This window comes from Sorex fumeus, unplaced genomic scaffold (genome assembly GCF_029834395.1).
Source record: "Sorex fumeus unplaced genomic scaffold, SorFum_2.1 ptg000044l, whole genome shotgun sequence".
NCBI classification, from domain to species: Eukaryota; Metazoa; Chordata; class Mammalia; order Eulipotyphla; family Soricidae; genus Sorex; species Sorex fumeus.
In genome coordinates, this window is record NW_026606101.1 from 71,383,593 (window position 1) to 71,411,500 (window position 27,908).

General features: G+C 56.0%; 1 protein-coding gene across 1 annotated transcript; it reads left to right on the forward strand.

Moving 5' to 3' along the window:
• Positions 1–1,375: 1,375 nt before the first annotated feature.
• MINDY4B (MINDY family member 4B) lies at positions 1,376–27,908 on the forward strand. Its single transcript, XM_056122056.1, has 11 exons — positions 1,376–1,488; positions 1,723–1,750; positions 6,051–6,170; positions 9,387–9,459; positions 10,889–11,055; positions 11,570–11,635; positions 13,314–13,384; positions 14,997–15,069; positions 16,697–16,858; positions 25,889–26,054; positions 27,766–27,908. The coding sequence occupies exons 1-11, from the start codon at positions 1,376–1,378 to the stop codon at positions 27,906–27,908; spliced, it is 1,182 nt and encodes a 393-aa protein (XP_055978031.1).

Genomic DNA, 27,908 nt, shown 5'->3' on the forward strand with positions numbered 1-27,908 from the left:
CCGAGCCTTACCAACAAATGAACCTATTCCTGGACCACACGGCCAGCGCTTCATACCACACACCCTGCCCATACTCCAAGAGCACTGTGCCACATTCTATGGGGTTCAAAGTAGGAGGCAACCAAACTTGAGGGAAATATAATTTTTTTACAGATAGAGAAATATATATATATACATGCCTCTCACGGGCTGGAGTGATAGTACAGCAGTAGGGCGTTTGCCTTGCGTGCAGCCAGCCCGGCCAAGCCGGGTTCGATTCCTCCGCCCCTCTCAGAGAGCCTGGCAAGCTACCGAGAGTATTCAATATGCCAAACACAGTAACAAGAAGTCTCACAATGGACACGCTACTGGGCCCGCTCAAGCAAATCGATGAACAACGGGAAGACAGGCAGACAGACAATGCCTCTCGGCGAGCCTGGCAAGGTACCAAGAGTATCCCCCTGCATGGGCAGAGCCTGGCAAGCTCCCGTGGCGTATTCGATATGCCAAAACCAGTAACTATAACAGGTCTCATTCCTCTGACCCTGAAAGAGCCTCCAATCGTTGAGAAAGACGCGTAAGGAGAGGCTGCTAAAAATCTCAGGGCTGGGACAAACAGAGATGTTACTGGCGCCCACTCGAATAAATCGACAAACAATGGAATGACAGTGATACACACACATATATATATTTCTATATATATATATATCTATATGTCTATATACATATATATATGCACACAAGACTCAACCTCTAACAACATGTTAGTGCTCTCTTGTAGAAGGGCTTAATGACTCCTAGGTGAAATACACCAATCTTCACACCCTTTCCTCTAAGGATACTTTTTTGTAGCATTTTCAGTGGTTTTTCATAACAAATAATACAAAACCAATTATTTTTGTTCTGCTTTGGGACAGGGATTGGGGTTTGGGATGGAAACACCTGAAATACGGTGGTGGGAAGGTGTCATGGTGGTGGGATTGGTGTCTGAATATGAAATGTAATCAAACCTTGTGAACTACTTTATAAAATTAAAAAATCATAAAAAAAATAAAATAAAACCAGCAGAATGGCCTTGACCCCCAAACCTGCGTGGCAGCCCAGGGCACTATCACGTTCCACAGGACACTGGCTCATTGTCATCAAGTCAACAGTCCTGGTGGCTCAGATACCCACAGGTAACCGCCATCCTTTTGTTTATGAATCTATGCCTTGGATGAAACTTTCATGGTGTCTACAGTGACAGCAAACGGGATGCCCCACCGCTCATGAAACTTTCATGGTGATCCGAGAGCAGCGGCTCTCAGAGGTCCCTGGGTAGGCGACAGGGGGCTGTGGCTGCAGACTGAGCCACAGCCGCGGGGCTGGCCCGGGCATCTCTGCGGCCGCCTCCACAATGGACAGGGAGGTGCCAGCCCAGGCGCTGAGCTCGCCCGGGCTGGATTTAGAGCAGATCCGGAGGGAAATCGCCCTTCTTGACCAGTGGAAGGACATCTTCAGTCACCCTGGGTAAGACGAACTCGCCTTCATGTTTCCCTGGGCCTAGAGGGAGTCCAAAAAAAAAAAAAAAAGATCTGCTCCGTGTGCCTGGGGGGTGGCCTTGCTGCCTCCGAGCTTCTACCGAACTTGCTTCCAGGACAAAACTGCAGACAGCGTCCACTCCTGGTGGGAAAAGAGTCTGGGGAAGCATCTGTCGGGGGCTGAGCCCAGAGTGAGGCCCCCAATGTTCTCTTTCATTCACAGGTTGGGAACCAGCAACGCTGCTCTTCAGGTAATACTTTCCTCAAAGCCAATGTATTCATCTCATGTCCCGGATCACAGTAGTAACATCCACTACATTTAATTCTGTGACCACACACACACAGAGAGAGAGAGAGAGAGAGAGAGAGAGAGAGAGAGAGAGAGAGAGAGAGAGAGAGAGAGAGAGAGAGCATTTCATGTGCTAACAAGTAAAACTAGAGAGCAGTTTGAAGATCATTTTAGGGGGCCAGTTTTTTTCTCCCATGGGAAAAAAACAGTCTCCGGCTTCTAAGAGAGACTTTTCATCATTAAGAGCCCCTGATGGTTATGACATTAGAAAGAAATAAGTCTAATATTCATATTTGAGTCCCTCCATTTGGCAAACAGCATTGGACACACGGGCTGGAGTGACGTTGGTGAACAGCAGTTTGGCCAATCGTCACTGAAGCCCCTTTCCCCATAGTCATTTTCAGGAGCTTAGAGGATGTTTTCTCTGTTGTTCAAATGATTCTCTTTCCGGGGGCTGGAGCGACAGCACAGCGGGTAGGGCATTTGCCTTGCACGCGGCCAACCTGGGTTCGATTCCCAGCATCCCATAGGGTCCCCCGAATACTGCCAGAAGTAATTCCTGAGTGAAGAGCCAGGAGGAACCCCTAAGCATTGCTGGGTGTGACCCAAAAAGAAAAAAAAAATCAAGTGATTCTCTTTGCAGGGGGTGGGGGTGGGGAGGAGCACGCCCGGGCTGCTCAGGGCTTCCTTGTGGCTTGGTGATTGGGGATCACTCCTGGCGGTGCTTGGGCCTACATGCAGTGCCAGAAATTGAACTGGGGTTGACCGCATGTGAGGAAAGCGGTGTCTGACCCCTGCCCATCCCTCCGGCCTCGAGGCTGCTGTCCAATCCAGCGAGAGCCCTCTGTTCCTGCTGCTGCCCGAAAGATTAAAACGGACTTTGTATCTCAGCTGGGAAAACCACCCCACCCCCGTGAAGATTAGGGCCATCTCCTGGCCCTCGTTTTGGCTCTGATCAAACTCCCGAATCATGAATATTTTAACTCAACCCCCGAAGCAGCTTATTCCAGTCACTGTGATCAGAAGCTGTTTGCAGGAGCAGGCGCTTACCCAGTCTAAATTAGAATCAGGGAGATAATGCTGCTTATCTCTGCTCCAGCCTCGGGGGGAGACAGGTAGCACTGGGAGGGGGGCAGAGAACAGTCAGAGATAAAACCATCCGTGACAGAAAAAATGTAAATAGATGCTTTACACGAGGCCGGAAACCCACTGCCACGCACACAAAGATTTTTCATTTGATTCCGATGAGGCTGTGGCTCTCCCCGCTGGCAGTCTGGGCCTGGGGGCTGTGCTTTCGCGATAAGCAGCACTTTTACCTTTAGGAGTGCAGAGAAACTAAGGCAGGGAGTTTCCAGGCACCGGTCTCCCAGGTTAGGGAGATGTGAGGCAAAATTCTGCTTCGATGCCTCCACAAACCGTTGGTTTAATCTGGGGAGCAGGTGTAAATAGTTTTTTCTTTTCCTTTGTTTTTCTTTTTGGGTCACACCCGGTGTTGCTCAGGGGTTACTCCTGAGGGCTCATGCACTCACACCTGGCAGTGCTCAGGGGACCTATGGGATGCTGGGAATCGAACCCGGTCGGCCGTGTGCAAGGCAAACGCCCTACCTGCTGTGCTGTCACTCCAGCTCCTAAAAAATTTTATAAAGGAAAGTTTCATTGTCACCTATTGTGTGTGTGTGTGTGGGGGGGCAGTTCTGCACTCCAAAGAGGTCCATGGCCGGTGGCTGCTGCTGGCCCCGGGAGAACAGACCTCGAGATAGCCTGGAACAGACTGCAAAGATGTTGTTTGGGGGACGCGGTGTCCTCTGAACCAGAGGCGGTGACGTGGGCGGCTGTGGGCAGGAAAGCTCATTTCCAGGCAAGGTCTCCGTGCCATTCATTATGTTTCCATAGTTACTGTCCACCTCGCCTCCCGGTCGGACAGCAAGCGCCCCTCGGTGCCCCCGGGGCCCTCCTGCCCCTTTTGATGACTTTCTCGGCTCTGAGAGGGAGACCCGGAGGGCAGCTGGGGGCGAGGGGCACGGCCAGCCTGCCTCGCTCTGTTCTGTGCCCAGACAGGATGCCGCGCTGAGCAGCCCGAGGAGGGGGCCAGAAGCAGGCCTCCCCAAGGTCAAGGCCAGCGGCCCCCCCGGAGACTCTGCCCTGTCCCCCAGCCCTCTGTCGGCCTTGCCACCTGGGGCGGTGCTCCCATCTCCCCAGCCACCACCATGGTGAGTCAGGCTTGTCAATTAAACATGAAGGAAACGTGATCCCCCCCAAGGCAGGCAGGGAAGGCGGATCGGGGTCCTGCCCGCACTGGAGGGGGGGGCGGGCACAGAAGGCAGGCGGGGACGGTGGCTCTCAGCTAAGGGCGGATATCATTAAAATGACTTATTTATGGCACTTTCCAAGGACACTGGTGACTCTTGTCATGCTTCTCCCTCCCCCAAATCCCAGTGTCTCTCTCTCTCTCTCCCTGTCTCTCTCTCCTCTCTCTCCCTCTCCTCCCCCCCTCTTCATGACAGTTCAAGGTTCAGCTGGAGCAATCCAAGGGGGCTTCTTTGCAGCAGGAGCTGGCTGGGACCCCACTAGCTGCTAGCTGGCAGAAGGGGATCCTGCCAAGGCTGGCACTCCCCTGGGGGTGCAGGAGGGAGGGAGAAGGAGTCCCCACATACCTCATGCTGGGGTGCAGAGGAGGCATTTGAGGGGCCAGGAGGATCTGGGAGCCCCTGGTCCTGGGAAAGGGGTCAAATGAGCTGTGCAGGGGAGGCGGGGGCACTGTGCGCTGGGCTGGAGGCGAATTTGCAGCTTCTCTGCAGATGCAAGTCCCAGGGTAGGGAGGCCCAGAGTGATGGTCCCCAGGCCGGGACTGATATGGAAATGGGGCCTGGGACAAAGCGCCCGCCTCCGGGAGTGCGCCCCCATTCAGCTGCCCCGTTCAGCCCCCGTCAGCTCAGTTTCAAGTCAGGACCTTTTGCCCATGTTGATCTGGAGGGACAGAGGACAAGTTCTGCCTCTGGGGTCTCCTGGCTGGGGGAGCCTCTCTGATCCACACTGGACACTCAGTGCCCCGAGGGCAGAAACGCGGCCTTGCCGGCAGGGCGGGGAAAGCCGGGGGAGGCCCTGTACCCTGGGCCAGGGAATACGGGGGGCCTCCAGGCAAGGGGACACCCAGAACAGGGAGCGGGGACCCCGACTCTGCACGGACAGGGCTGTTCTGCTGTCCTAGAGGTCCCCCCAGTGAAAGGGGATTGCTGCTATCATTCCTAGCTCTGGGCGGAGATCCCCACCCCGTTGTTCTTGGTAGTTGAACAAGGAAATGGGCCATCTTTCAAATGTCTGGTACAGGAATTTGGGGAAATATTCTAATTTTATTTTGGAATTTGGGGGGTACGCCCAGGTCTGTGCTCTGGTGGTGCTTAGGACCACACACGGTCCTGGGGATGGGATGAGGTGGGCTGCAGGGAAGGGACCAGCGCCCTAAGCCCTGCGCTGCCTCTCTGGCCCGGGGGTTCTCGCTGCTCCCCTGTTCCACTCAACCCTGCTCCCACCGATTTCCCACGCAGGACTCTGGAATGCATGCGGGTACACACACACACACACACACACACACACACACACACACACTCTTACACTCTCATAGTCACAGACTTCCACACTCACACACACACACAGACACATACATGCACTCTCACACTCACATACCTACTCACTCTCACACATACCCTCACACCCACACACTCTCATGCACTGACACTCATTCTCACACACTCACACATTGTACACTCTCACATATCCATACACACACTGTGTCATACCATCACACACACTCTACTCACTCTTACACACACATACTCTCACACTCACGTCATTCGCCTACATACACTTGCTGTGAGACATTCTCACACTGTCACACACACTCATACACAGTCACCCACTCACACACGCTATCCCTGTCACAGTCACACGCAAACACTCACATACACTCCCACACCCTCACACACACAGCCTCACAGACTGACACTCCCACACTCCCCCGTGCGCAGGCGTAGCCCTGCTCACCCTCCCCGCCCGGTGCCTGCATCTGAGCACTCGCTGTCTCTGTCTGATGCCCAGGCTCAACCTCCCAGCCAGAGCCTCTGGGGGTCGGACACCCTAGCTCAGGGGCCATCTCTGCAGGGGGGGGAGGGGGGCGTGCTCTGGGGCCCAACTGCACCCTGGTCCCGACCCTGGCTGTGGGGGCAGAGCCACCCTCACCGTACCACCCCAGCGTTTCCTTCCAGAAGCTTCGGCAGAGTCTCCTGGGGAGCTCGCTCGGCGCCTTCAGTGCGGACTGGGAGCAGGCCTGCTTCCGCTTCCAGCGCCCAGCCTCAGCCCTGGCCTTCGCGCTGCAGGTGGGCAAGGTGAGAGCCAGTGGGCACCCGGGGCCCTCTCCACACTGAGCTTCATGACCGCTCACTCCACACCACTGGGCCCCCACGTGGCTGGGGGTCACTCAGGACAGTGAAGTGCAGGGTGGCACGCGAACAGAGAAGCAGGACCCTGCGGTCCTGAGTTCTGACTGCAAACCAGCAGTGGCAGGTTGAGAAAACCCGTTTGGAAACGCGCTAACAAGCTGTCCTAAATGCATGCGCCCACAGGGCCAGGGTCAGCTCGACGGGCTGAACGAAACCCGTGCACGCCCGAGGCCCAGGTTCAAAGCCCAGAGCCGACGGTGCCCAGAGCACCGTCCTAGGAGCAGCCCTGAGCAATACCAGTTGTGCCTCCCATCAGTTAATAAAAGGGGGGCGGTGGAGGGAAACTAGAGCAGGTAAGGCCCTTGCTTGCACGACGCCAACCTGGGTTTGATCCCCAGCACCCCGTGTGGGCACCTGAACACCCCCAGCCAGGCATGCCTGAGCAGAGCAGGTATGGCCCCAAACAACAAAATAAAACACGAAGCAAAAATGTCAGGTACGCCCGAATTATAACACAATTCCCAATTCCCACTTTGCAGTTCCTTTTTTTCCTGGCTCTCGTCCCCGTGTTCTCAGCATCCTCAAGATTCAACTGTTACTCCAAGCCCTTTTTGTTTTAATTTGGGCCTCGCCGGTGGTGTCGTCCTGGCTTAATTCTCAGAGATCGCTCCTGGCAGAGCTCAGGGGACCGTGCAGTGCCGGAGATCAAACTAGGGCCTCCCTGAGGGGCCGAGAGGTGTATGACAGCAGGGTGCCCGCTTTGGGCCACACCCGGGGGTGCTCAGGGCCGGATCCTGGCTCTGTGCTCAGGATCACTCCTGCTGGGGCTCTCGGGACTCTATGTTGGGCCAAGGATCGAACCCGTGTCAGCCTCAGGCAAGGCAAGCACTTTGCCCACTGTACCATTGCTCCAGCCCCCAAAGGAAAAATACATTTTCTTGTTCTCTTTTTCCTTCACTCTCAAGGCCTTTGGTAGACGTCTAGGTTGGCCTCAACCTCATAGTCCTGCCCTTGCACAACTTTTCAAAGAAAATGCTGGAGCCCAGACCAGACCAGAAAGAGGGGGCGGTGGGGGGAGAACCTGGCAGGAGAGAGAGTACAGCATTTTTTAAAATTTATTTATTTATTTTTATTAAAAATTTTTTTAATAGTGAGACATCATGAGGTACAGTTGCAGACTTACACATTTTTGTGCTTGGGTTTCAATTATAAGGTAAGGTAAGGTATACAATTATCAAATACCCATCCCTCCACTGGTGCCCATTTCCCACCACCACGGATTTCAGTATCCCTCCCACCCCCCATCCCCCCCATCCCACCCTGCCTCTGTGGCAGGGCATTCCCTTTTGTTCTCTCTCTCTCTCTCTTATTGGGTGTTGTGGTTTGCAAAAGAGGCAATGGGTGACAATCATGTTTAGTCTATAGTCTACTTTCCGCATGCTTCTCCCATCCTGGGAGGATCCTCCCAACACCTTTATTTGGTGCTCCCTTCTCTAACTGAGCTCCCTTTTCCCCTAGCATGTGTGGTTGGCCTCCAAGCCATGGAGTAAAATTCCTGGTACTAATCTCGGCCATTCTTGGGTGTTAGTCTCCTATTTTGTTACTTTATGTTCCCCAGATGAATGCAATCTTTCTATGTCTGTCCCTTTTTTTTTTAATCTTTTTTTTTATTATTAGTGAAACACCATGAGGTACAGTTGTAGATTTACAAATCTTTGTGCTTGGGTTTCGGTCATACCATGATCAAATACCCATCCCTCCACCAGTGCCCATTTTCCACCACCATGGATAATATCCCTCCCACCCCTATCCCCCCCATCCCACCCTGCCTCTGTGGCAGGGCATTCCCTTTTGTTCTCTCTCTCCTTTTGGGTGTTGTGGTCTGCAAAAGAGGCTTTGAGTGGCAATCCTGTTTGGTCCATAGTCTACTTTCAACATGCATCTGCCCTCCTGGGAGGATCCTCCAAACACCCTTTATTTGGTGCTCCCTTCTCTATCTGAGGGGTCACAACTGCCACACTCACATGCAAGGCAAGTGCCTTAACTTCAGGGCTATCTGTCTGGCGATAGCACAGCAGTAGGGCGTTTGCCTTGCACGCAGCCAACATGGCCAACCCGAGTTCGATTCCTCCGCCCCTCTCGGAGAGCCTGGCAAGCTCCCCGTGACGTATTCGATATGCCAAACACAGTAACAACAAAGTCTCCAGTGGAGATGTTACTGGGCCCCGCTCTCTATCTGAGCTGCCCTTTCCCCTAGAATGCCCGGCTGGCCTCTAAGCTATGGAGTAATCCTCCTGGTGCTGATCTCAGCTATTCTTGGGTATTAATCTCATATTTTGTTACTTTATATCCCCCAGATGAATGCAATCTTTCTTTGTCTATCCCTCTCTTTCTGACTCATTTCGCTTAGCATGATACTTTCCATGTTGTACCACTTGTATGTAAATTTCATGACTTCATCTTCTCTAACAGCTACATAGTATTCCATTGTGTAGATGTACCAAAGTTTCTTTAACCAGTCATCTGTTCGTGGGCAGAGAGTACAGCATTTAAGGCGACTGCCTTGCATCCTCCCGACGCTGGCTCGATCCCAGGCACCACAGACGGAGCTTGAGCACTGCCGGGATCATCCTGAGCACTGTGCCAGGAACAGCCCTGAGCACTGCAGGGTGTGGCGCCATAATAGTCAATAGTGCCACTGATCACCAAGGCCACCCGTGTCAAGGGCGAGCCAAGCAGGCCCAGCACTCGCTGACCTCCGACCTGGCCCTGGGGCAGGACACGGAGAGGAGAGGGAGGGGACGGCGGTCTCCGGCTGGGGACACGTTCGGGGTCTCCCGGGGATGCCCGACACTGTGGAGAGAGCAGTGGCCCCCCGCCCCCTTCCCGGCCTGTCTGTGCTGAGGCAGGACTCGCCGAGCTGGGAAGAGCGAAACCCAAGCACGTTCACAAGCGCAGTCGGGTCCGAGCCCGCAGGGGGCTGACCGGGGTTCCGAGGCCGCAGAAAGCAGAAGAGCTGGCCAGGGCTCCCCCGGTGGACAGGACGCCGGGCATCCCTGACATTCCGGGCTGTGTGGGCACGCCTGCCCCTGGGGCCATGCGGCACCCCAGAGCCCCGTCCCTGGCCTGCTCATGCCTCACTTTGCCTGTGCTGGGCCGCAGGGAGGGGCCCGGAGTGTCCAGATGGCCGTCCAGGGCTTCATCGTCAAACACCTGCTGTTCCCTGCGCAGGGCAGCGGCGACGCACACAGGTAAGCCTGGCGGACTTCCGGAGGAGACACAGCGGGCTAGATGCTCCCCCTCCCCCCACAGTCCTCCAAGCCCTGCCGTAAGTGACCCCTGAGCACAGGGCCAGGCGGAAGCCCTGAGTAGCACCAGGTGTGGCCCCCAAGCAGAAGTACTAAGATGAACAGACAGAAGGGCACATCCTCTCCCCAGAAACTTCCTCTGAGGCATGCACCCCCCAGGATGTCCCCGGGGCTGCCACTGGGGACAGCTTGGAGGTCCCAGACCTTTAGTGCCTCAGGCTGGGCGGAGTCCTGGAGTCATTCCAACCTCCAGGCGCAGGAATTGAGTTGACGGTCTGCCCCACCCCCACTCCCAACCAGGGGGACCAGGGGACGCTCAGCAGTACCAGTTCATCGGGGGAAACCAGGTGCCGGGAAGGTCCCACCCCACTCTGAGGAGGCCCGGGGCGTGGGGGGGGGGGCCCAGGGAAGCCTGAGCCAGGAGGAGCCCCCCCCACCACCCCGTTAAACCAGAGTGGGCAGCTGCCGGAAAATCCCTTTCAAACTGCTACTTCCCTTAAAGGGAACGCAGAGAACGGCTGGTGTTAGCTGGAGGGAGGAGAGGGGGTCTCCGAGTGGGGGCTGGGGCATGGGGGGCCCAAGAGGAGGGGGTGCAGTGTGCCTTCTGTGGAGACCAGAGCATGTGGGTCGCACAGCTGTTGGCGCTGAGCGAGGGGTGACAAACGGCACAGCAGCCAGAAGCACCGGCACTGTCAGTGTGAGGCCAGCGCAGGGCACCTTCCAGAACCTTCTCAGTCCCATGGGCCACCCTCCCTCCCTCCCTCCCTCCCTCCTGTCGGAGATGCCTCATCCTGGCAGACACCTCCCATGAGGGGTTTCGACTGAGGTCAACCCCAGGTCTCAAAACCTTGCTGAGAGGGGGGGGGGGGGGGGCGGGGGGGAAGAGACAGAGGGAGGCGAGTGGAGACGGACACTCATGGCCCAGCAAGGCCCGGTAGAGCCTCGCCTCGCCAGCACTCACGTCCCCGAGGTCACCCATTCAGAGCAGGGGAAGGGCAGGGAGAGCTGCCCGCCTCGGCCCTCCCCACCCCCCGTCCCTGGGCCCCTGAATGCGCCTGAGACATCGGAGCGAGACTGCCGAAGGGATGGGCGAGGGCAGCGGCAGGATGAGGAGACACTTGGCAGGGTTGGGGGGCGGGATCGCAGAGAGTGGGTGGGGGGGTTGGGGAAGCCGCCAGGAAAGGCCGGGTTGGGTAGAGGGCTTGGGGCCCTGGAGTCCAGGAGAGGAGACAGGGGTGTCCCCACCGAGGGGGGATGCGCCGGCCGGGTGGACAAGCCCGCTGACAGAGAACAGCAGGCTCTGAGGGGCTCCGGGACTGACTGTCCTGCCCCTCAGGGAGAGGGAGGCCGAGTCAGCTGTCCCGTCTCCCGGCAGCCTCTCCGCGCTGGGTCCCCTGGAGCAGGGCCGTGGCCTAGCTGCGGCGCTGACCACCATCCTGTGGGCTGCAGGGGCGGCTCGCAGGGCCACCGTCTGCCTCGTCACCCCCACGGCCAGCCACTCCGGGGACGATGTCATCGAGCGGGTGAGTGTCCACTTGGCTGTCAGGGCAGGCCAAGGGCTGGGCACTTAGCCCCAGCACTGAGTTCAGGGGGGCCAGGGCTAGGGCCGAGAGTGTCCCGTTCAGCCCATCCCTCACCTGGACTCGCACCACGCACACTTCTTAGCTCAATTTGGGTTGGGGGAGCTAAGACAGAGCCCCCCGGGCAGGGCAAGACCCTGGGCTTGATGCCTGGCACCCCTGAGGGTACTAATCACCACCATCAAGTGGACCCAATCCTACTTCTCGGGAGAAAATCTGGCTTAGTACTCAAGGTAGCAGACTGCTTTCAAACTAAGGAATGTGCAAGAAATGCTCAGGGCCCCCAATTCTACAAATGCATCTTGTGCGAGATAAGACAGTTTTCAGCAACATGTATTTGCAATAAGTGTGTAAAAAAAAAAAAACAGTTCCCTGAGGCATTAGTACCACTGCGACATCTCTCAGACGGTCACTTTCATCTTCCTTTTCATTTTTATCTCCCCTTCCTGATTGATAGCTCCGGCTGTTTGAACTCTCCGAGAGGGAAGCCACTGAGCAATTCATCTACGATCATTTACCATGTGTAAGTGTTTAAATGTGGAGATAATTCTTCCGGCTGACGCTGGCCCTTCTTTCTTTTGTGAAGTGGATCGCTAATGATGCTTGTTAAGGAAACCAGGTCACTTCAGGGCGGGGAGGAGGGATGGGCAGGACAGAGAGAAAGATGAACCCGCCTCGCCCTCCCACAACCTGGCAGGCCCAGGCCCTCACCAGCGTCTGTCACGGGGGGCGAAGCTAACCCAGGGCGCCAGACCACCGCGGGCGGTGATGGGAGTTAGCGGGGGTGGGGGAGAGATCACGTTCACGCAGAGGCATCTCATCTCGTGTCCTGGACAGGACGTGAGCAGAGCGGGGGACACAGTGCAAGAGGCAGAGCACACGCCTGCCGGGCGAGCCCTGGGGTTGACCCTAGCACAACCCCCGTCACCCCTGGGTGCGGCTCCCACAACCTCAGGGAGAAGCACAAAGAGCACGGCCGAGCAGGGAGCTGTGATGGGGCTGGGGCTGGAACAGCAGCACAGCAGGGAGGGCGTTTGTCTTGCACACGGCCGACCCGGGTTCGATTCCCAGCATCGCAGAGGGTCCCCCGAACACCACCAGGGGTGATTTCTGTGTGCAGAGCCAGGAGTAAACCCTGAGCATGGCTGGGTGTGGCCCAAAAGGAAAAAATGGAAAAAAGAGGTGATGGGTTTGTCACCTCCACCAGCCGCTGCCACCCTGGGCCCCCGTGGCAAGGACGGCTGGGCTCGGGCGGGGACTGAGCAGCCCCGGGAGCACTCCTGAGAGATTTCCTGGCACAGAGAGGGACAGGCAGGTTATTCTGCAGACTCGAGCATGAGGCTGCCACCAGGTCACAGGCCCAGGTCAGTCGGCCTCGAAGCAGGTCCACGGGCCTGCCATGACGGCTGCCCCCCTTCCAAAGTCACAAAGCCGGGCCCTGGGCAGGAGCCCTGGGAGCTGGGCTCAAAGAGTCACCCCCCACCTGCAGCCCCCCACCCGTCACGTGAACGCATGCATGGCCTGCAAGACACCTTCAGCCCCAGGACCCCCAAACCAAAGTCCACACACGTGGCGAAGGGGAAGGGCAAGGGTCGATGGCGGCGTTGACATGGGGAGCCCGCACGGGGAGGGGGGTCCCTGTGTTCTCCCCAACACCACATGGTCCCCTGGGCATCACAGAGCGAGACCCCAAGCACCTGGGAGTGACAAGAAAACAGAAACAAATGAAACCAACCAAAAGTCCAAGCCAGAACCCCGCCTTCAGCCCCGGAGACCCACCTGCAACTTCTGCCCTGGGACTTGGGGTGGGGGGGCTTGCTCTGCATCACTTGCCCTTGCAGTCACGCACCCCCCCACCCCCAGAGTCGCCACACTCTGGTCTTACCGTCCAGGCCCCGGCTTCTGGCTCTGGCTGTGTGGCAAGTCCATGTGTCAGGCAGACACCAGAGGCCCCGTGAGCCACCAGTCCCAAACCCCACACCCCGTTGGGGGTCTCTGGCAGCCGGACGGTCCTGGAGAACACGTTCATGCTGCTGGTCCACAACCGGCTCTGAGTGGTGTCGGTGGGGGGCGGTGACAGGGATCCACACGTGGCACCTGCTCCCTTGGCGCCCGCTCTCTGGTGCCCGCCAGCCACGGCGCCCATGCCCCCCCACCCGCCCCTGCCACCAGCAGACGATCTTCCCGTCTCCTCTCGGCAGTTCGAAGCGGAAGGGAGCCGGGGCGTCGTCCTGTTCCTGTGCAGCCTCGTCTTGTCCAGGACCCTCGAAAGGTAAACCTGGGACTGACAGGCGGGCATTTCCTGCCTGTCTGGGAGCACATCCCTGGCCTGCTGGCGGTGGGCCCTGGCCTCTGCCCAGCAGACGCCACGGTGTCGGCGCCTTCTCGCAAGCAGGCCGGGCCGTTGCTCTCGGGCATGCAGAAGCCAGCAGGGAAGTTTGCGTCTGCCTGGCCTGCCCAGTGGACTCCGCGGTCCTGTGGCCACAGTCACGGCAGGCCTTGCCACTGTGTGGTCACATGACTTTTCCTAAGTGAAATATTTTGGATAAATTGTTTATCCACAAGCAAAGGGAGATGCGACCTGGACCACCTAAAGGTGCCTATTTGGGAAGAACCGAAGGCCTAGAGAGGACACTGGTACTGGCGGCTCCCTAATATGCCCCACGCAGTATAAAGATGGGGATTCCTGGGTGAATTCCAAAGGAAAGAAGGTCTTCACAGCACAGCAGGCAAGGAAGACTTCCTGGAAGAAGCAAACATTCCCCCCCCCCCCCCATACTCTAAATGATAGGAAAGTTCTGAGAATCTCAGAGGGGTGGAGAGCCCCAGCCTGGAGGAAGGAGCTTCAAGCCCTGAGAAGTGCTCCTGAACCATGCCTGCCTGCTTGGCATTGTTGTGTCTACACGGGGGGTTCCAATAGCTGCTCCTTAGACTGGAGACTGTTTGCAGTGGACAGAGGCTGAAAGCCGCAGGTCTCCACTGTTCGTTGCTGGACCCCCTTCACATTAGCACTCGTTCCCATCTCGGCCCCTTCCAGAACATGAATGTGGGGGGGGGGGGGGGGAATGCTGCAAAATAATTAGATCCTGATAAGAATAAATAAATAAACCACTATGTTCCTCCCTAGCCCTGAAGCCCCCACATTCCAGGGACCCCACACTGGGCCTGAGGGAGCCCAGCAGAGCTATTCCAGGACCCCAAGTCCTCAGGCCTTTGCGGCCTGGCTGGAGTGACCCAAGTCCCAGCTGAGCCAACGCTCGTCCTGGCCCCAGCTGAGCAAGCAAGGGGGTCTCAGCAGCGGGCAAGGAGGCAAGGGGACCTGGCGCAGGGCAGAGGCCACTAAGCCCTGCAGCGGGAGGATCGCAGAGCCTTCCCCTTGGGGGGACGGGAGTGACGGGAATCTGATCCCCGCCACCTGGACTCCTCACAGGGACATCTCAGGCAGGTTAGGGCCACGTCCGGGCTCGGGGCCCTGGAGGTTCAATCCGGCCCCCTGACACGGAGACCACCGCCCCCCCCCCACCCAGGGGATGGCAGCCTGCCCTGCCCCTGGACGAGGCGGCCCTCTGCTGTTAGGCGCCTGGCCCCGAGCATGACGCCGCTGGACCAGCCCCCTGTGGCGTCTTGTGTCACCGCTCCTCACCGTGTCCCTGTCACTGCGAGCACACAGCACACACAGGGGCGCAGACACGGGCGCGGAGCCATGTGCCCCTGTGTCCTAGGCTGCCCTTCCTGAGCCACTGTCCCCAGGCGGGGTGGGAAGGTGCCAGGCGGGCAGGCCTGGGGGGGCGGGCCTGCTGCTTTGCTCTGATGGGGACGTGGCGAGGCTGCCGGAACCCTGGAGCCCGCAGCTCTGCCTGACCTTTGCCCTCCCCCCTCCGCAGCCTGCAGACGGACCTGGACAGCTCCACCCCGCACCTGCTACGACCCCACGCCGGCAGCTTCCTGTGCAGACAGGTGGGTCGAGAGATGCAGCTCCCTGGGCCAGAGCCCGACTTCTCCCCTTCTGGGGAAGAGGAACCAGGACAAAAATGCTCCCCAAGGCCGTTCCCAGGAGACACACACACACACACACACACACACACACACACACACACACACAGCACACACACATGCATGTGCACACATGCACACATGTGCACACACGTGCATGCACACACACTCACACGCACACACACGCATACACATGCACACACACGCACACACACGCCCTCCCAGTTCCCTGACCTTTTTGCTTCACCCCTCAGGGCGTCCCACCCCCCAGAGCCAAGAAATATTAAACTAGGGGGCTGGAGCAATGGGGAGGGCGTGTTTGCCTTGCACGTGGCCGACCCGGGTTCGATTCCCAGCATCTCATAGGGTCCCCTGAGCACCGCCAGGAGTAACTCCTGAGTGCAGAGCCAGGAGTGACCCCTGAGTATCAACAGGTGTGACCCAAAAAAATAGAAAAGGAAAGAAAGAAACATAAACTCCCTGATAAAGGGAAGAGAAAATCCTGCCTCAAAAAAAAGCTGAGCTTGGAGCCAGGGTCAAGGTCCCAGGGTCAGGACTCCCGCCTTGCATGCATGAGGTCCCAGGTTTGATCCTCAGCACCAGCCCCGAGTGGCCTGAGTACCTCCAGGTTATGTCCCCTGGGAGCACTGGGAGTGAGCCCCAGATCCCCCTTGCTCCCAAATTTAAAAATCAATCAAATTACAAGACTCATCTGAGTTCCTTTTTTTTTTCTTTTTGGGTCACACCCGGCAATGCTCAGGGGTTACTCCTGGCTCTGCACTCAGGAATCACTCCTGGCGGTGCTCAGGGGACCCTCTGGGATGCTGGGAATCGAACCCGGGTTGGCCATGTGCAAAGCAAACACCTACCAGCTGTGCTATCACTCCAGCCCCACCCCTGAGTTTCTTGCCCCTCTTCCTACTGCTGATTTGGTGGGGCCAGAGCAGGGACCCAGGGCCTCGTGCGCACAGCAAGTGCTTCTGAGAAGCTCCTGAGCCTTAAGCCACAGCAGTGTTGGTGGCTGGGGCGGGGGCAGGCCGGCCTCCTGACGTAGGCCGATCAGTGCCCAGCCCCACAGTGCTCAGGGGCCAAACTCGGGGCCTTACGCCCACTGGACAGGTGTCCTACCACGTGTGGCCACCACCTGGGCCCCTGGAAACAGCATTTACAGGGAAGTGATGGAGGGGCGAGAAGATAGCAGCAAGGCATGGGTGATGCAGTGATTCGGCTCAAGAGGAAAAAAAACCGTTGCCTTAACCCTACCAGGGTTTGTGGCACACGTTTTCCAGAATTATATTTTACGTGTTTCCATTCATCACAGCGAAAGGCGTCCTTTTTAAAGGGACTCTTAAGGAGGGAAGAAGGGGCCGGAGAGAGTCCAGGGCTGACGGCACGTGCCTCGCACCCCACCGACCTGGTCCAATCCCCGGCACCACATGGGTCCCCAGAGAGTGGGCAGTTTGCTCCCGTGATCCCTGACCACAGAGCCAGGAATAACCCGAGCACTGCTGGGTGTGGCCCCAAACAGATCGAAGGAACTGCTTCTTTTTGTTGCTGCCTGAAGTCTGGGCCTCTCTCCAATGTGTCCCAGGCAGCGGTGAACCTGCTGCTGACGGGCAGAGCCAGCCCCCAGGTCTTCAACGGGCGCCAGGAAGGACCATCCGGGGACATGCTGCAGGGGGTGCAGGGTCGCAGCGAGGTGGGCTACCTGCAGTCGGGGAAGGACCTCTCGGAGGACCACAGACCTTCTCAGGTGAGGGAACCCGAGCGCCCACGTCCGACGTCTAGGGGCATCGCTCCCCAAAGGCGAGGAAGTGGAGCTCGTGGTGTCATGGTTTTCTTTTTCTTTTCTTTTCTTTTCTTTCTTACTTTTTTTGGCTTTTTTGGGTCACACCTGGCGCTGCACAGGGGTCACTCCTGGTTCTGCACTCAGGAATCACTCCTGGTGGTGCTCGGGGGACCAAATGGGATGCCGGGGATCGAACCTGGGTCAGCTGCATGTAAGGGAAATGCCCTCCCTGCTGGACTACCGCTCCGGCCCGTTGTTTTCTTAACATCACCCCGTATTTTCCTCTGGTCCTGGGCCCTGCCCACTGAAAGTCCATCTGGGGATCACCTAAGGCCTGAACACCGCTTAACACCCAAAGTCCCTGAGAGCAGAGTGTCCCCTCAGCCATCCTGACCATGGGGCAGGGGTTGTCCTGCGTATGGTGGGGAGCAGGTCCCCCGGGAAACAAAACTGCTCCCTGTGGAGCCTCTGTGCTAAAGGATGGGAGGGGAAGAGTCTCTCAAGGGTCAGTAGGACCAAATCCACTGGCACTGAATTCGAAGGCAAGAGATCTGGACGTCAAGGACCAGAGAGGGCGTCTCACAGTCCGCACTCCAGAGAGGAGCAGCGTCCATCTCCTCGGGGTCAAGAAGAGTGGTCTTAATCTGCAGACGAAGCAGGCGGGTTTTTGCTCAAGGAAAGAGACAGGATCAGTGCTGAGAGCTGGAGACCCAAGAGTGAGGAATCCCGGGAGCTCCAAGGCGGTCAGGGTCCCTCTCTGCGGATGTACACGTCGGGTCAGACCGCCAAGCCGCTCAAGCGTCCTCTAAGGCCGATCTGCGGAGCCTGAATGTCCCTAGGGTAAAACAAGCGGCTGTGGGGCAGAGCGAGAGGCAGGGGCAGAAGGCAGAAAGCAAAGGCCTTTCCCGCCGTGCAGACGCGTCTGCTTCTGAGGGTGGCAGGACACTGGCTGAACCCAGACGCTGACGCACGAAAGCGTCTGTTCCCACCGCCAGGGGCTAGTGCGGCTTTTCATTCCTGCTCAGACATGCACTGTTCATGCGCTCCCCGGGGAACGTCATGAATCCCACCTTGCCCAAAATCATACATCAATGATTGAAACACACACACACACACACACACACACACACGCACGCACACACCACCAGCATGTGCTTTGTACCCGTCTCTGTCACACACTTCAAGTTTGATCTGCAGGGGGAGTTGGATGGCCAGAATGGAGTTGGGTGGCCGGGTAGTACAGTGGGTAGGACACTTGCCTTAAATACAGTCCACCCAGATTTGAGCCCTGACGCTCCATATGGTCTCCGAGTCTTGCCAGGAGTGATCCCTGAGCACAGTCAGGAGTCAGCCCTGAGCACAGTCGAGCATGGCCCCCAAACAAGTAAACAATAATGGAATTCAATCGCTGGGTTCAAAACAAACAGACTTAGGGGAAACGCAGGCTGGTCAGTAGTTTCCATCCTTAACTGCTGAGAAACAGGAATAGGTGCGACATCAAGCAAATTTCTGCAGAAAGCTTCTCTGGGCCCAGGGCGCTTCTTTATTCTGAATTTTATTGCCCCCCTCCCCCCTCTGTTGCCGTGATGATGGTGGGGGCTGGCACACCCACTGGAAGTCCCAGGGCTCCCCTGCTTGTAGCGGGTGCTCCTGGGGACTCTTCAGTGGTCCTTGTGCAGATGTGGGTGTGGGTGCGGGAGATCACAGGCTCAAACAAGTCACCAAGATCCCCCTCAGCATGGGGCAGAGGGGCAGTGCTGGGGGGCTTGGACCTCCCGCCTCAACCCTGCAAAGCATATTGGCCCCGGGCCCTGCTCCCCTCTCTCTCTCACTCTACCTTGGAGAATCAGAGTGAATTCAGCGTGACTGAAATCATTCTCTCACGTAAAATAACACTGGGGGTGCTGGAGCAATAGCACAGCGGGTAGGGTGTCTGCCTGTCGGGTTCGATTCCCAGCCTCCCATATGGTTCCCCAAGCACTGCCAGGAGTAATTCCTGAGTGCAGAGCCAGGAGCAACCTCTGTGCATCACTGGGTGTAACCCAAAAAGCAAAAAAACGGGGGAGGCTGGAGCAATAGCACAAAGGGTAGGGCATTTGCCTTGCTCGCGGCTGACCTGGGTTCAATTCCCAGCATCCCATATGGTCCCCCGAGCACTGCCAGGAGTAATTCCTGAGTGTAGAGCCAGGAATAACCCCTTGCATCGCCAGGTGTGACCCAAAAAGCAAACAAAAACAAAAATAAAAACAAAAAACAAACAAACAACAACAACGAAAAAGTGGGGCCCGGGAGACAATAGTACCGAGATTAAGGCACATGCCTGGCATGCAGCCAACCCTGGGTCACTGCCACATACGGTCCCCCGAGCACAGCCACGAGCGACCCTGAGCAGAACCAGGAGGAAGGCCTGAGCATCACAGGCGGGGCTCCCGAAACCGAAGGAGTGATAACCATCCTGTGATTTTCCATTTCGTCACCACCCCAGAGACGGCAACTCCAGAAAGTAAACTTGGAGCCGATCCACACACCGCTGTGCCAACAGCTCTGCACAGGGGTAGAGCCTTGCTCCAGGCCAGCTCAGAGCCACCTGCAGTGGCCCTCGCCCTCTCCCTCACTCTCCTTTCCATCAACAGCATAGCCCAAGGGAAAGGAGGCCCCGTGCCTGTTGCTTCATGACGAGACCATCCAGGCCAGGGACAGAGCCTTGTGGAAGAGCACATGGGTGCCCCAGAGGCGTGAGGCTGTGAGTTCAAGCCCCGGTGCAGCCTCATGTGCTCGGTGCCATCAAGAAGGTGGATCTCCATCATGCCGGGCCCCTAGTGTGCAAACCTGGCATCACAGCCACCAACGGCAAAGGCACGGGAAGGGAGAGTGGTGGGGAAAAATTATTTTTAAGCAGAAAGTCAACAGGCTCCCCATGCTGGAGTCTGTGGAGTCTGGCGGGACCCATCCTGGTGTGTCTCGACCCAACCTGCATCTCACAGCACCCAGGGACATGAGAAGGATTTGGAGGAGAAAAAGCAGAAATGAGGAGGTCCCTGTAGACCCCAGAGGATGAGTCAACCCCCGCAGCACGTAGCCAGCACCCCCCAAACGAAGGCTCTGCCTAGGAGCTCTGGGATCTATTAGGGGTGGGGGAAAGTGACCGTATCCAGCAGTGTTCAGAGTATACTCCTGGCTCTGTGCTCAAGGACCACACCTGGCAAGGCTCAGGAGGCTCTTTGAGGTGCCAGAGATTGAACCCAGGCAAGCACCGCACCCTCTGTACCGTCCCTCCAGCCTTGGGATATTGTCCCAGGTGATTTCCGGTGCAGGTATGGGTGTGAGCATGGGGCACAGTCTGAGTCTGACACCACTGGCAGGGAGATCTCGTGGTTGTCACACCTGCTGGGCCCCTCTGATGCTCTACAAGGATGGAGAGATCAGCTGGAACGATGCTGGGAGCTCAGGCAGAGACCACCACTGTCCCGGGCACCCCCAACTGTTTTTTATAAGAGAGAAAATGAGAACAGGAAGTGGGTCCAAGGACACAACTGACATAGTCCTGCCTGCCCCCATACCATCTCCGTGACCTCAGACCTCGGGGAGGACTGGCCGTTCCCTGTGGCAGAGGCAACAGCCGGGCCGTTGGCAGATGGGCACACAAACAAGCTGCACCCGGGAACTGCGGGCACAGGCTGCTTCCACGAGCCCCTGGCCATGTGCGCACTGCCAGACACACCTGCCACACACGGGTGCCAAGGCAGGACGGAAGAGCACAAGGTGCCTTCCGGGAGGAAGAAGGACCCGTCCGCCCCCTGAGCCCCCCGCGCCGAGGGACTCGGAGGCCACAAGAAAGAGACGCTGGTGGCATGTGGCCCCAGCTGCAGGGCTCAGTGCTCGGGAGGGAACTTAAGAAGAAGGTGCTTTATTTATAGTGTGCTGGATCAACACGCACTCTTTCCTCTCTGTCATGGCAACACGAGGCAGCATACGCATGCACGCACACACACACACACACACACACACACACACACACATACACACACACACACACCACACACGCACACACTGTCTGCCGCTGGGGGAGTTTCGCCAATAAACCACAGTGAGGAAGCAGCTTCAGTGGGGAGAGGTGGGTACGCAGAGAAGCCAGGTCAACCCCAAAGCAGCCCAAGGCCTGAAGATATGGCTGAGTGCTGACCACAAGAGTCCGGCGAGGGGGCACTGGGGGAGGATCACACGCTTTCTGTATCCCTGGGACTCCTTGAGGCCTGGTGAGAGCTGCAAGATCCACCTCTTGAGAGTTGCTGCTATGGGGCTGGAGGGAGAGGACGGGGGTGGGGTGGGGTGGTTAGTGCTTTCTCTGCATGCAGGTTTGACTCCTGGTACTGCCGGGGGTGATCCCTGAGCACAGAGCCAAAGGTGACACTTGAACACTGCCAAGTGCGGCCAAAAAAGCTGCTGCCTGCAAGCACCGCGACCCATTCAGCGGGACCTTCCATAGGAGCCGGCTTGGCACACAGGCAGCTTTGTGCAGCCCTGGAGTGGGGTGGAGGGACGACCTCATTTCCTCCTCCTCGCACAAAGCCGTGTGGCGCTCTGAGTCAGAAAGGCCAGCCAGGCCCTCACTCCCCTCCCACTACTCACCTGCAGGGTGGCTGGTCTGCTCGGCCTCGAAGACAGTGTGTGAGGCCACCCCCGGCTTCCGTCCTACCCCATCTGCCCAGGCACGACTGGCAGGAATCTGCTCTGGTATCGGATCTACCCGAGCAGCCACCAGAAGTTCACACAGCATTCATCTACTTGGGGTCTCTAGCTTGCAGTTCCCAGTTGGTCATCCAGTTCCAGGCAGGCTCATTCATGTTCCTGCTTGACCGAGCCCAGGCTCTGCAGCTTCACGAGCCACAGCGCCATTAACAATCACAACAACTGCATCAACAATAGCATCAACAACCACATCAACAGCCTCCTGACAATGGCATCAACAAAAAACACATCAACAACTGCACCAACAATTTCATCAACAACCACATCAACAGCCTCCCTTGACAACAATTACATCAATAACCTCATTGACCATGGAATCAACAACCATATCAACAACCGCATCTACAATGGCATCAACAACATCTACAGCCTCCCTGACAATGGCATCAGCAACCACATCAACAAACTCATCAACAAGAGCATCAACTACCAAATCAACCGCCTCACTGACAACCACATCAACAAGACAAAAAGAATATCAACTACCATATTGACAATAACATCAACAGCCTCATTAACTAGAACATCAACAACCATATCAACCACACCAACAGCCCCATCAACAACGGCATCAACAAACTCATCGATGAGGGCATCAACAACTAAATCAACAGCCTCATTGCCAACCACATCAACAACAGCTTCACTGACAAGAACATCAACAACCATACCAACAACCACATCATCAGAGGCATCAACAACCACATCAACAGTCTCATAGACAATGACATCAACAACCAGAACCACAACAACAAAAGCATCAGCAACCACATCAAAAAGATGGAGGGTATCAAAGGGTAACTGCATTAAGAATCACACAACAAAAGAATCAACAAGTGCATCAACCACCACATCAACAACTGCACCAACAACTGCACCAACAACTGCACCAACAAGGAAATAAACCTCCACATCAACAGTTGCTGCATGTGACTTGCACCTGGAGGCAGGGCTCCACAGTTTTGGTTTTGGTTGGTTTGGGGGGTCACACGCAATGTGCTCAGGGGCTATTGCTGGCTCTGTGCTCAGGAGTGTTCCCTAGTGGTGCTCAGGGAACTGAATGTGGGGAGTCTGTCCATGCAGTTAAGTGAAAGGCAAGTGTCTTAGTTCCTGTACTGTCTCTCCAGCACTTTTTTTTTATTTATTTATTGAATCACCGTGGGAAAGGTTACAAAGCTTTCAGGTTTAGGTCTCAGTCATGCAAATATCAAACACATTTCCCTTTACCAAAACTTATTTTTTACCATGAAGAACCCCAATAAAACCCCGCCCCCCACCCCTCCCAGTCCCTGTGGGGCAGATGAATTCTAGTTAACATTCTATCTGCTTTGATTAGATTCATTGTTTCAATAAAAGATTCACCACTATTATTTAGAGTTTACCCCCCCCCCCGAATCAGACATGCTGACAAAGCATTGTGAAGTGATTTGCTTTCTACAGCTGGGTTCAAGAATTATATGTTGGTTTTGGATTTCTGCTATTTTACTTCTTGACCCTGGAAGTATTTCTACTGAAAATCAGATAGTTAAGAAATTGGTTTCTGTGCTCTGGAGTCGTGGCCGTGCTGGAGAGCCGCTAGTGGGGGGCAACTGGCGGCCTCGGTAGGGCGTGAAGGGCGGACTGAAACGCCCCCCTTCCCATGAGGTTTCAGTCGCCCCCACACCCCCGGCTCATACCTGCTGTCCATAAGGCTCCCATGTGGCCGCCATCTTTCTTTCCAGAGGGAGGAGGGCGGAAGGGACCAACACCCTTTCCCCTCTGGGCAGACATGATGGCCTGGATTAACGCATAGTCCTTTTACTTTTCTGCTCCAAGCTGCTGGGTTCTGCATTAAGTCCTTGTGCTTCTGGGGCTGTGGCCGTGCTGGAGAGCCGCTCATGGGGGGGCAACTGGTGACCTCGGTAGGGCATGAAGGGCGGACCGAAACGCCCCCCTTCCCATGAGGTTTTAGTCGCCCCCAGTCCCCACTTTTTCGCTATATTTTGTTTGCTTTTGTGCCACAAGTGACTGTGCTCAGAGCTTACTCCTAGTTCTTCATCGAGGGATCACTCTGGAAAGGCTCACATGGGGGGCAGGGCTCAGGGCAGGGCTCACACGTGGGCTGGCTATTTACAAGCCAAATACCTTACTCATAGTACTATTTATCTGTGCCTCCTCTGGGTTTTATTTCCCGCACAGTCCCCTCAAGCAACTGCCCCCATGTCTGATAAGTGAGATATTTGTGGTCTGCTAACCCACATGGGCTGATTTGGGTGAAGGGGAGCAAGGGGCAACTCAGGCAGCCACACAGATTTTGAGATGGGGTGCGAGGCTTGTAGCCTCCGAGCCAGGAAGCAGAACTGAGGCCTTCTCTTTGAAATATGACTTTTATATGGTGTTCCCCATGGAAGTCTGAAAGGTGAAGGCAGCTTTGATTCAGGTAGCGCTGAAGAATTTAAACAAGAGCCAAGAGACAGAATTAACAAGACTACCAAGAAATCAAGTCCTTCAGGTTTTGGTGTACAAAGCAGCCATCATCCTCCCACCATCCTCAGTTGGATTTCCCCCCAACTGAGCTCAGGACCCGACGTTGAGCACCGAGAAAACAGAAGTCACCCCAGAACCCCCCCCCCCCGCCCAGGAGCCACATCATGGCCACACCATCGCAGAAGTAGCTTCTCTCAAATCAGGTGTAAATTCTGGAGTTGGGTTTTTTTCTATGAAGCTCATGAAAATCTTTAAGCAGATTTTTAAAAAGTATTTTTAACACTCATGCATTTTCAAGACAATTCTTTCAAAGCCAGGTGCTTCCCAGCCTCTCTAAACAAAACAGTAGGTCCCATGACTAGAAATGCAGTCACCTATCACCATCCTCTTCGACGCTGACGAAGGGTGCAGGGCCCGATTCTGGCAGGGGCGCCCGAGGTTCAAAGACACCAGCTACGAGAATTCAAGGCTTGGCTGCTGGGCATCTAACGGGCACCTCTTCACAAGGGCCATACAGCCCACCTGCAGATGCTTGTATGTGGGGGGAAGGAGACCCCCCTCCTTTCCTTTCTGTACACAAAGTATTCTGGTGCTAGAGAGAAAGAAGCGAGGCTAAGGTGGCCCACCCAGGTTGGGTCCCTGGCAAAACCTAGGGTGCCCTGTGCCCCACCAGGAGGGAATGGCCCCTGAGCACAGAGCCAGGAGTAAGCCCTGAGCATGACTGGTCCAGCCCACCCGCTCCGGCCTCCACCCCAAATAACTCATCCTCCATTTCTCTATTATAACCATACCTTCAGCGCAATGGGCTGAGCACCAGCTCTGCATACAGGATGCCTGGGTCCTATCCCCAGCACCACACAGGCCTCTGATCACTGAGTTCAGAGTATCCCCTGAGCACCCCTGACTGCTGGAGCGATAGCACAGCGGGTAGGGTGTTTGCCTTACAAGCGGCCAACATGGCCGACCCGAGTTCGATTCCTCCACCCCTCTCGGAGAGCCCGGCAAGCTACCGAGAGTATTCGATATGCCAGACACAGTAACAACCAAGTCTCCAATGGAGACGTTACTGGGCCCGCTCGAGCAAATCGACGATCAACGGGAGGGCCTTTACCTTTACCTTTACCCCTGACTGCGGTTCAAAAACCAGAACGAAGTCTACGGTTTCTCTCGAATTGCCTGAACAGAGGGCCAAGCCACAGAATGAGATTCTCCACAGGGGAGAGGCGTAAAGACGCTGGCCCAGGAGTGAGGCCCCAGACGCCCTCTGTCCACCCAACTCTTCCCTTCCTGTTTGTGGCATCTCTCTCTTGGGAAGCCAAACCACACCAGTGCTCTCCCTCCTCAACCGGGACCCCAGAGTCAGTTCTTGTAAAGCTGACTTTTTTTTTTTTAATTGAATCACCGTGAGATAGTTACAAAACTTTCATGTTTGCGTTTCAGTCATACAATGATCGAACACCCATCCCTCCACTGGTGCACATTCCCCACCACCAATGTCCCCAGTGTCCCCCACCCATCCCACCCTCCCCCTGCCTCCATGCCAGATATCTCCCCCAGACTCTCTCTGCTTTTGGGCATTATGGTTTGCAATGCAGATACTGAGAGGCGTCACGTTTGGTCCTTACCTACTTTCAAAGCCGACGGTCTGAAGCTGCGAGGAGACCAACCACACCCCTTCGCCCAGGAGTCTGCTCCCTGGAAAGCGGCCCCTCAGCCTTCTTTCTGGAGGCCTGGGCGCCCGGCGGGTGGCACTCTCCCATTTATCCCGCCCCCTTGCAGGTGGGGAGCATGCTGCAGACACCCCGGTTTCCCATTTGGCTGTGCAACCTCAGCGGGAGTCACAGTGTCCTCTTCAGCACCAACAGGCAACTCGTGGCTGACTGGAAGGCGGAGCGCGTCTTCGGGCTACATTTCTTCGATGGGCACTTGGCGCACCTGACTGTAGGTGAGTCCCCCGGGCTGCCCCGGCCATGCTCTGCCAGGCTGGAGTTCAGGAGAGAAAACCCAGTTTTGTTGGCATGAGCAGTATGAAGAATATTAGTTATGTGCCTAAGGGGGCAGGTTGGAATTGGGAGGGAAATTGGGGATATTGGTCATACGGGTGATTCTGGAACACGAGATGCTTAAAACAGCTGTATGATGAACAGCTTTGTAAATCATGGTGGTTTGTTTCTTGGGTTATTTTTTTTTAATTTTTATTAATGAGACATCATGAGGTACAGTTGTAGACTTACAAATTTTTGTGCTTGGGTTTCAGTTATACAATGATCAAACACCCATCCCTCCACCAGTGCCATTTCCCACCACCACGGATTCCAGTATCCCTCCCACCCTAATCCCCCCATCCCACCCTGCCTCTGTGGCAGGGCATTCCCTTTTGTTCTCTCTCTCTCTCTCCTTTTGGGTGGTTTGCAAAAGAGGCAATGGATGGCAATCATATTTGATCCATAGTCTACTTTCAGCATGCTTCTCTCACCCTGGGAGGATCCTCCCAACACCTTTATTTGGTGCTCCCTTCTCTATCTGAGCTCCCTTTTCCCCTAGCACATGTGGCTGGCCTCCAAGCCATGAAGCAAAATTCCTGGTACTAATCTCAGCTATTCTTGGGTGTTAGTCTCCTAATTTGTTACTTTATGTTCCCCAGATGAATGCAATCTTTCTATGTCTATCCCTCTCTTTCTGACTCATTTCGCTTAGCATAATATTTTCCATGTAGTACCACTTGTATGTAAATTTCATGACTTAATCTTTTCTAGCAGCTACATAGTACTCCATTGTGTAGATGTACCAAAGTTTCTTTAACCAGTCATCTGTTCTTGGGCACTCAGGTTTTTTCCAGAGTGTGGTTTCTTTCTCTCTTTTTTTTAGCTTTTTGGCTTTTTTGGGGTCACACTCAGAGATGCTCAGGGGTTACTCCTGACTCTGCACTCAGGAACCTCTCCAGGCAGTGCTCAGGAACCATACAGGATGTCAGGGATCGAACCTGGGTCAGCCACATGCAAGGCAAACACCCTTCACACTGTACTACTGTTCTGGCCCCTCACAGTGTTTACAATAAAAATTAATTTTAAAAAAAGAAGAAAATGCCCCCTAGCTCACCCTGTGAAATCTCCCAACAGCCCACAGGAGGCTGGAAGCAGAGTACCCTCTCTTCACTGAGAATCTTAGTTTCCAAGCGGTGGAGGCGTCACTGACTTGGCTGGTGAGACGCAGAGCCAGAAGGTCCTTTGCGGATGTCACCTGGCTCATCAGAGATGATCTCTGGCCTTGGACCCCATCTCGGTGCCCTCCTGTGCCTCTCTCTGTCCCCCAGAACAAACCCCCTCCCGGAAGCGTGAGCCAAGGGGGCCCCTCCATTCCTTTGACAACACTGGGGGACCTGCACTCCACTCAACATGCCCCATTTTGATGCAGAACCCGCATTTGTGTTCCAAAATATCCAACCACCCCAGAGGACCCCAGGAAGCACCCAGATGCTGTCTTGAGGGGGGTAGGGTCGTCCAAATTGACAAGGGTGAGAATCGCCCCTGCTTCACCAAGGGCCGGGACACAGGGGGGGGACCTTCACACTCTCCCCCCTCTTATTCCCCCACCCCAGCCCCCTCTGTGGGGTATGCACAGGTGCTGGGGGGCTACAGGTCTCTGATCTCCCCCAGATACCCATGCTCACCCCTGGGAAAGCACACGGCGCGAGGAGGAGCGCAGGCCCGGGAGACGCTGCTCTCTGCTAGAGATGGCCATCAGGACCAAGTGGAGTGAGGCCAGCGTCCACTGGGCCGGACCCGCCCCCTCTGTCTGA

What these genes read in the sequence shown, in the direction of transcription:
- MINDY4B (XM_056122056.1), top strand. Translation starts at nt 1,376, where the DNA reads ATGGACAGGGAGGTGCCAGCCCAGGCGCTGAGCTCGCCCGGGCTGGAT. An exon ending in TCGCGCTGCAGGTGGGCAAG is followed by an intron (nt 6,171 to 9,386) that starts GTGAGAGCCAGT and finishes GCTGGGCCGCAG; the next exon opens with GGAGGGGCCCGGAGTGTCCA. An exon ending in GCAGCTTCCTGTGCAGACAG is followed by an intron (nt 15,070 to 16,696) that starts GTGGGTCGAGAG and finishes AATGTGTCCCAG; the next exon opens with GCAGCGGTGAACCTGCTGCT.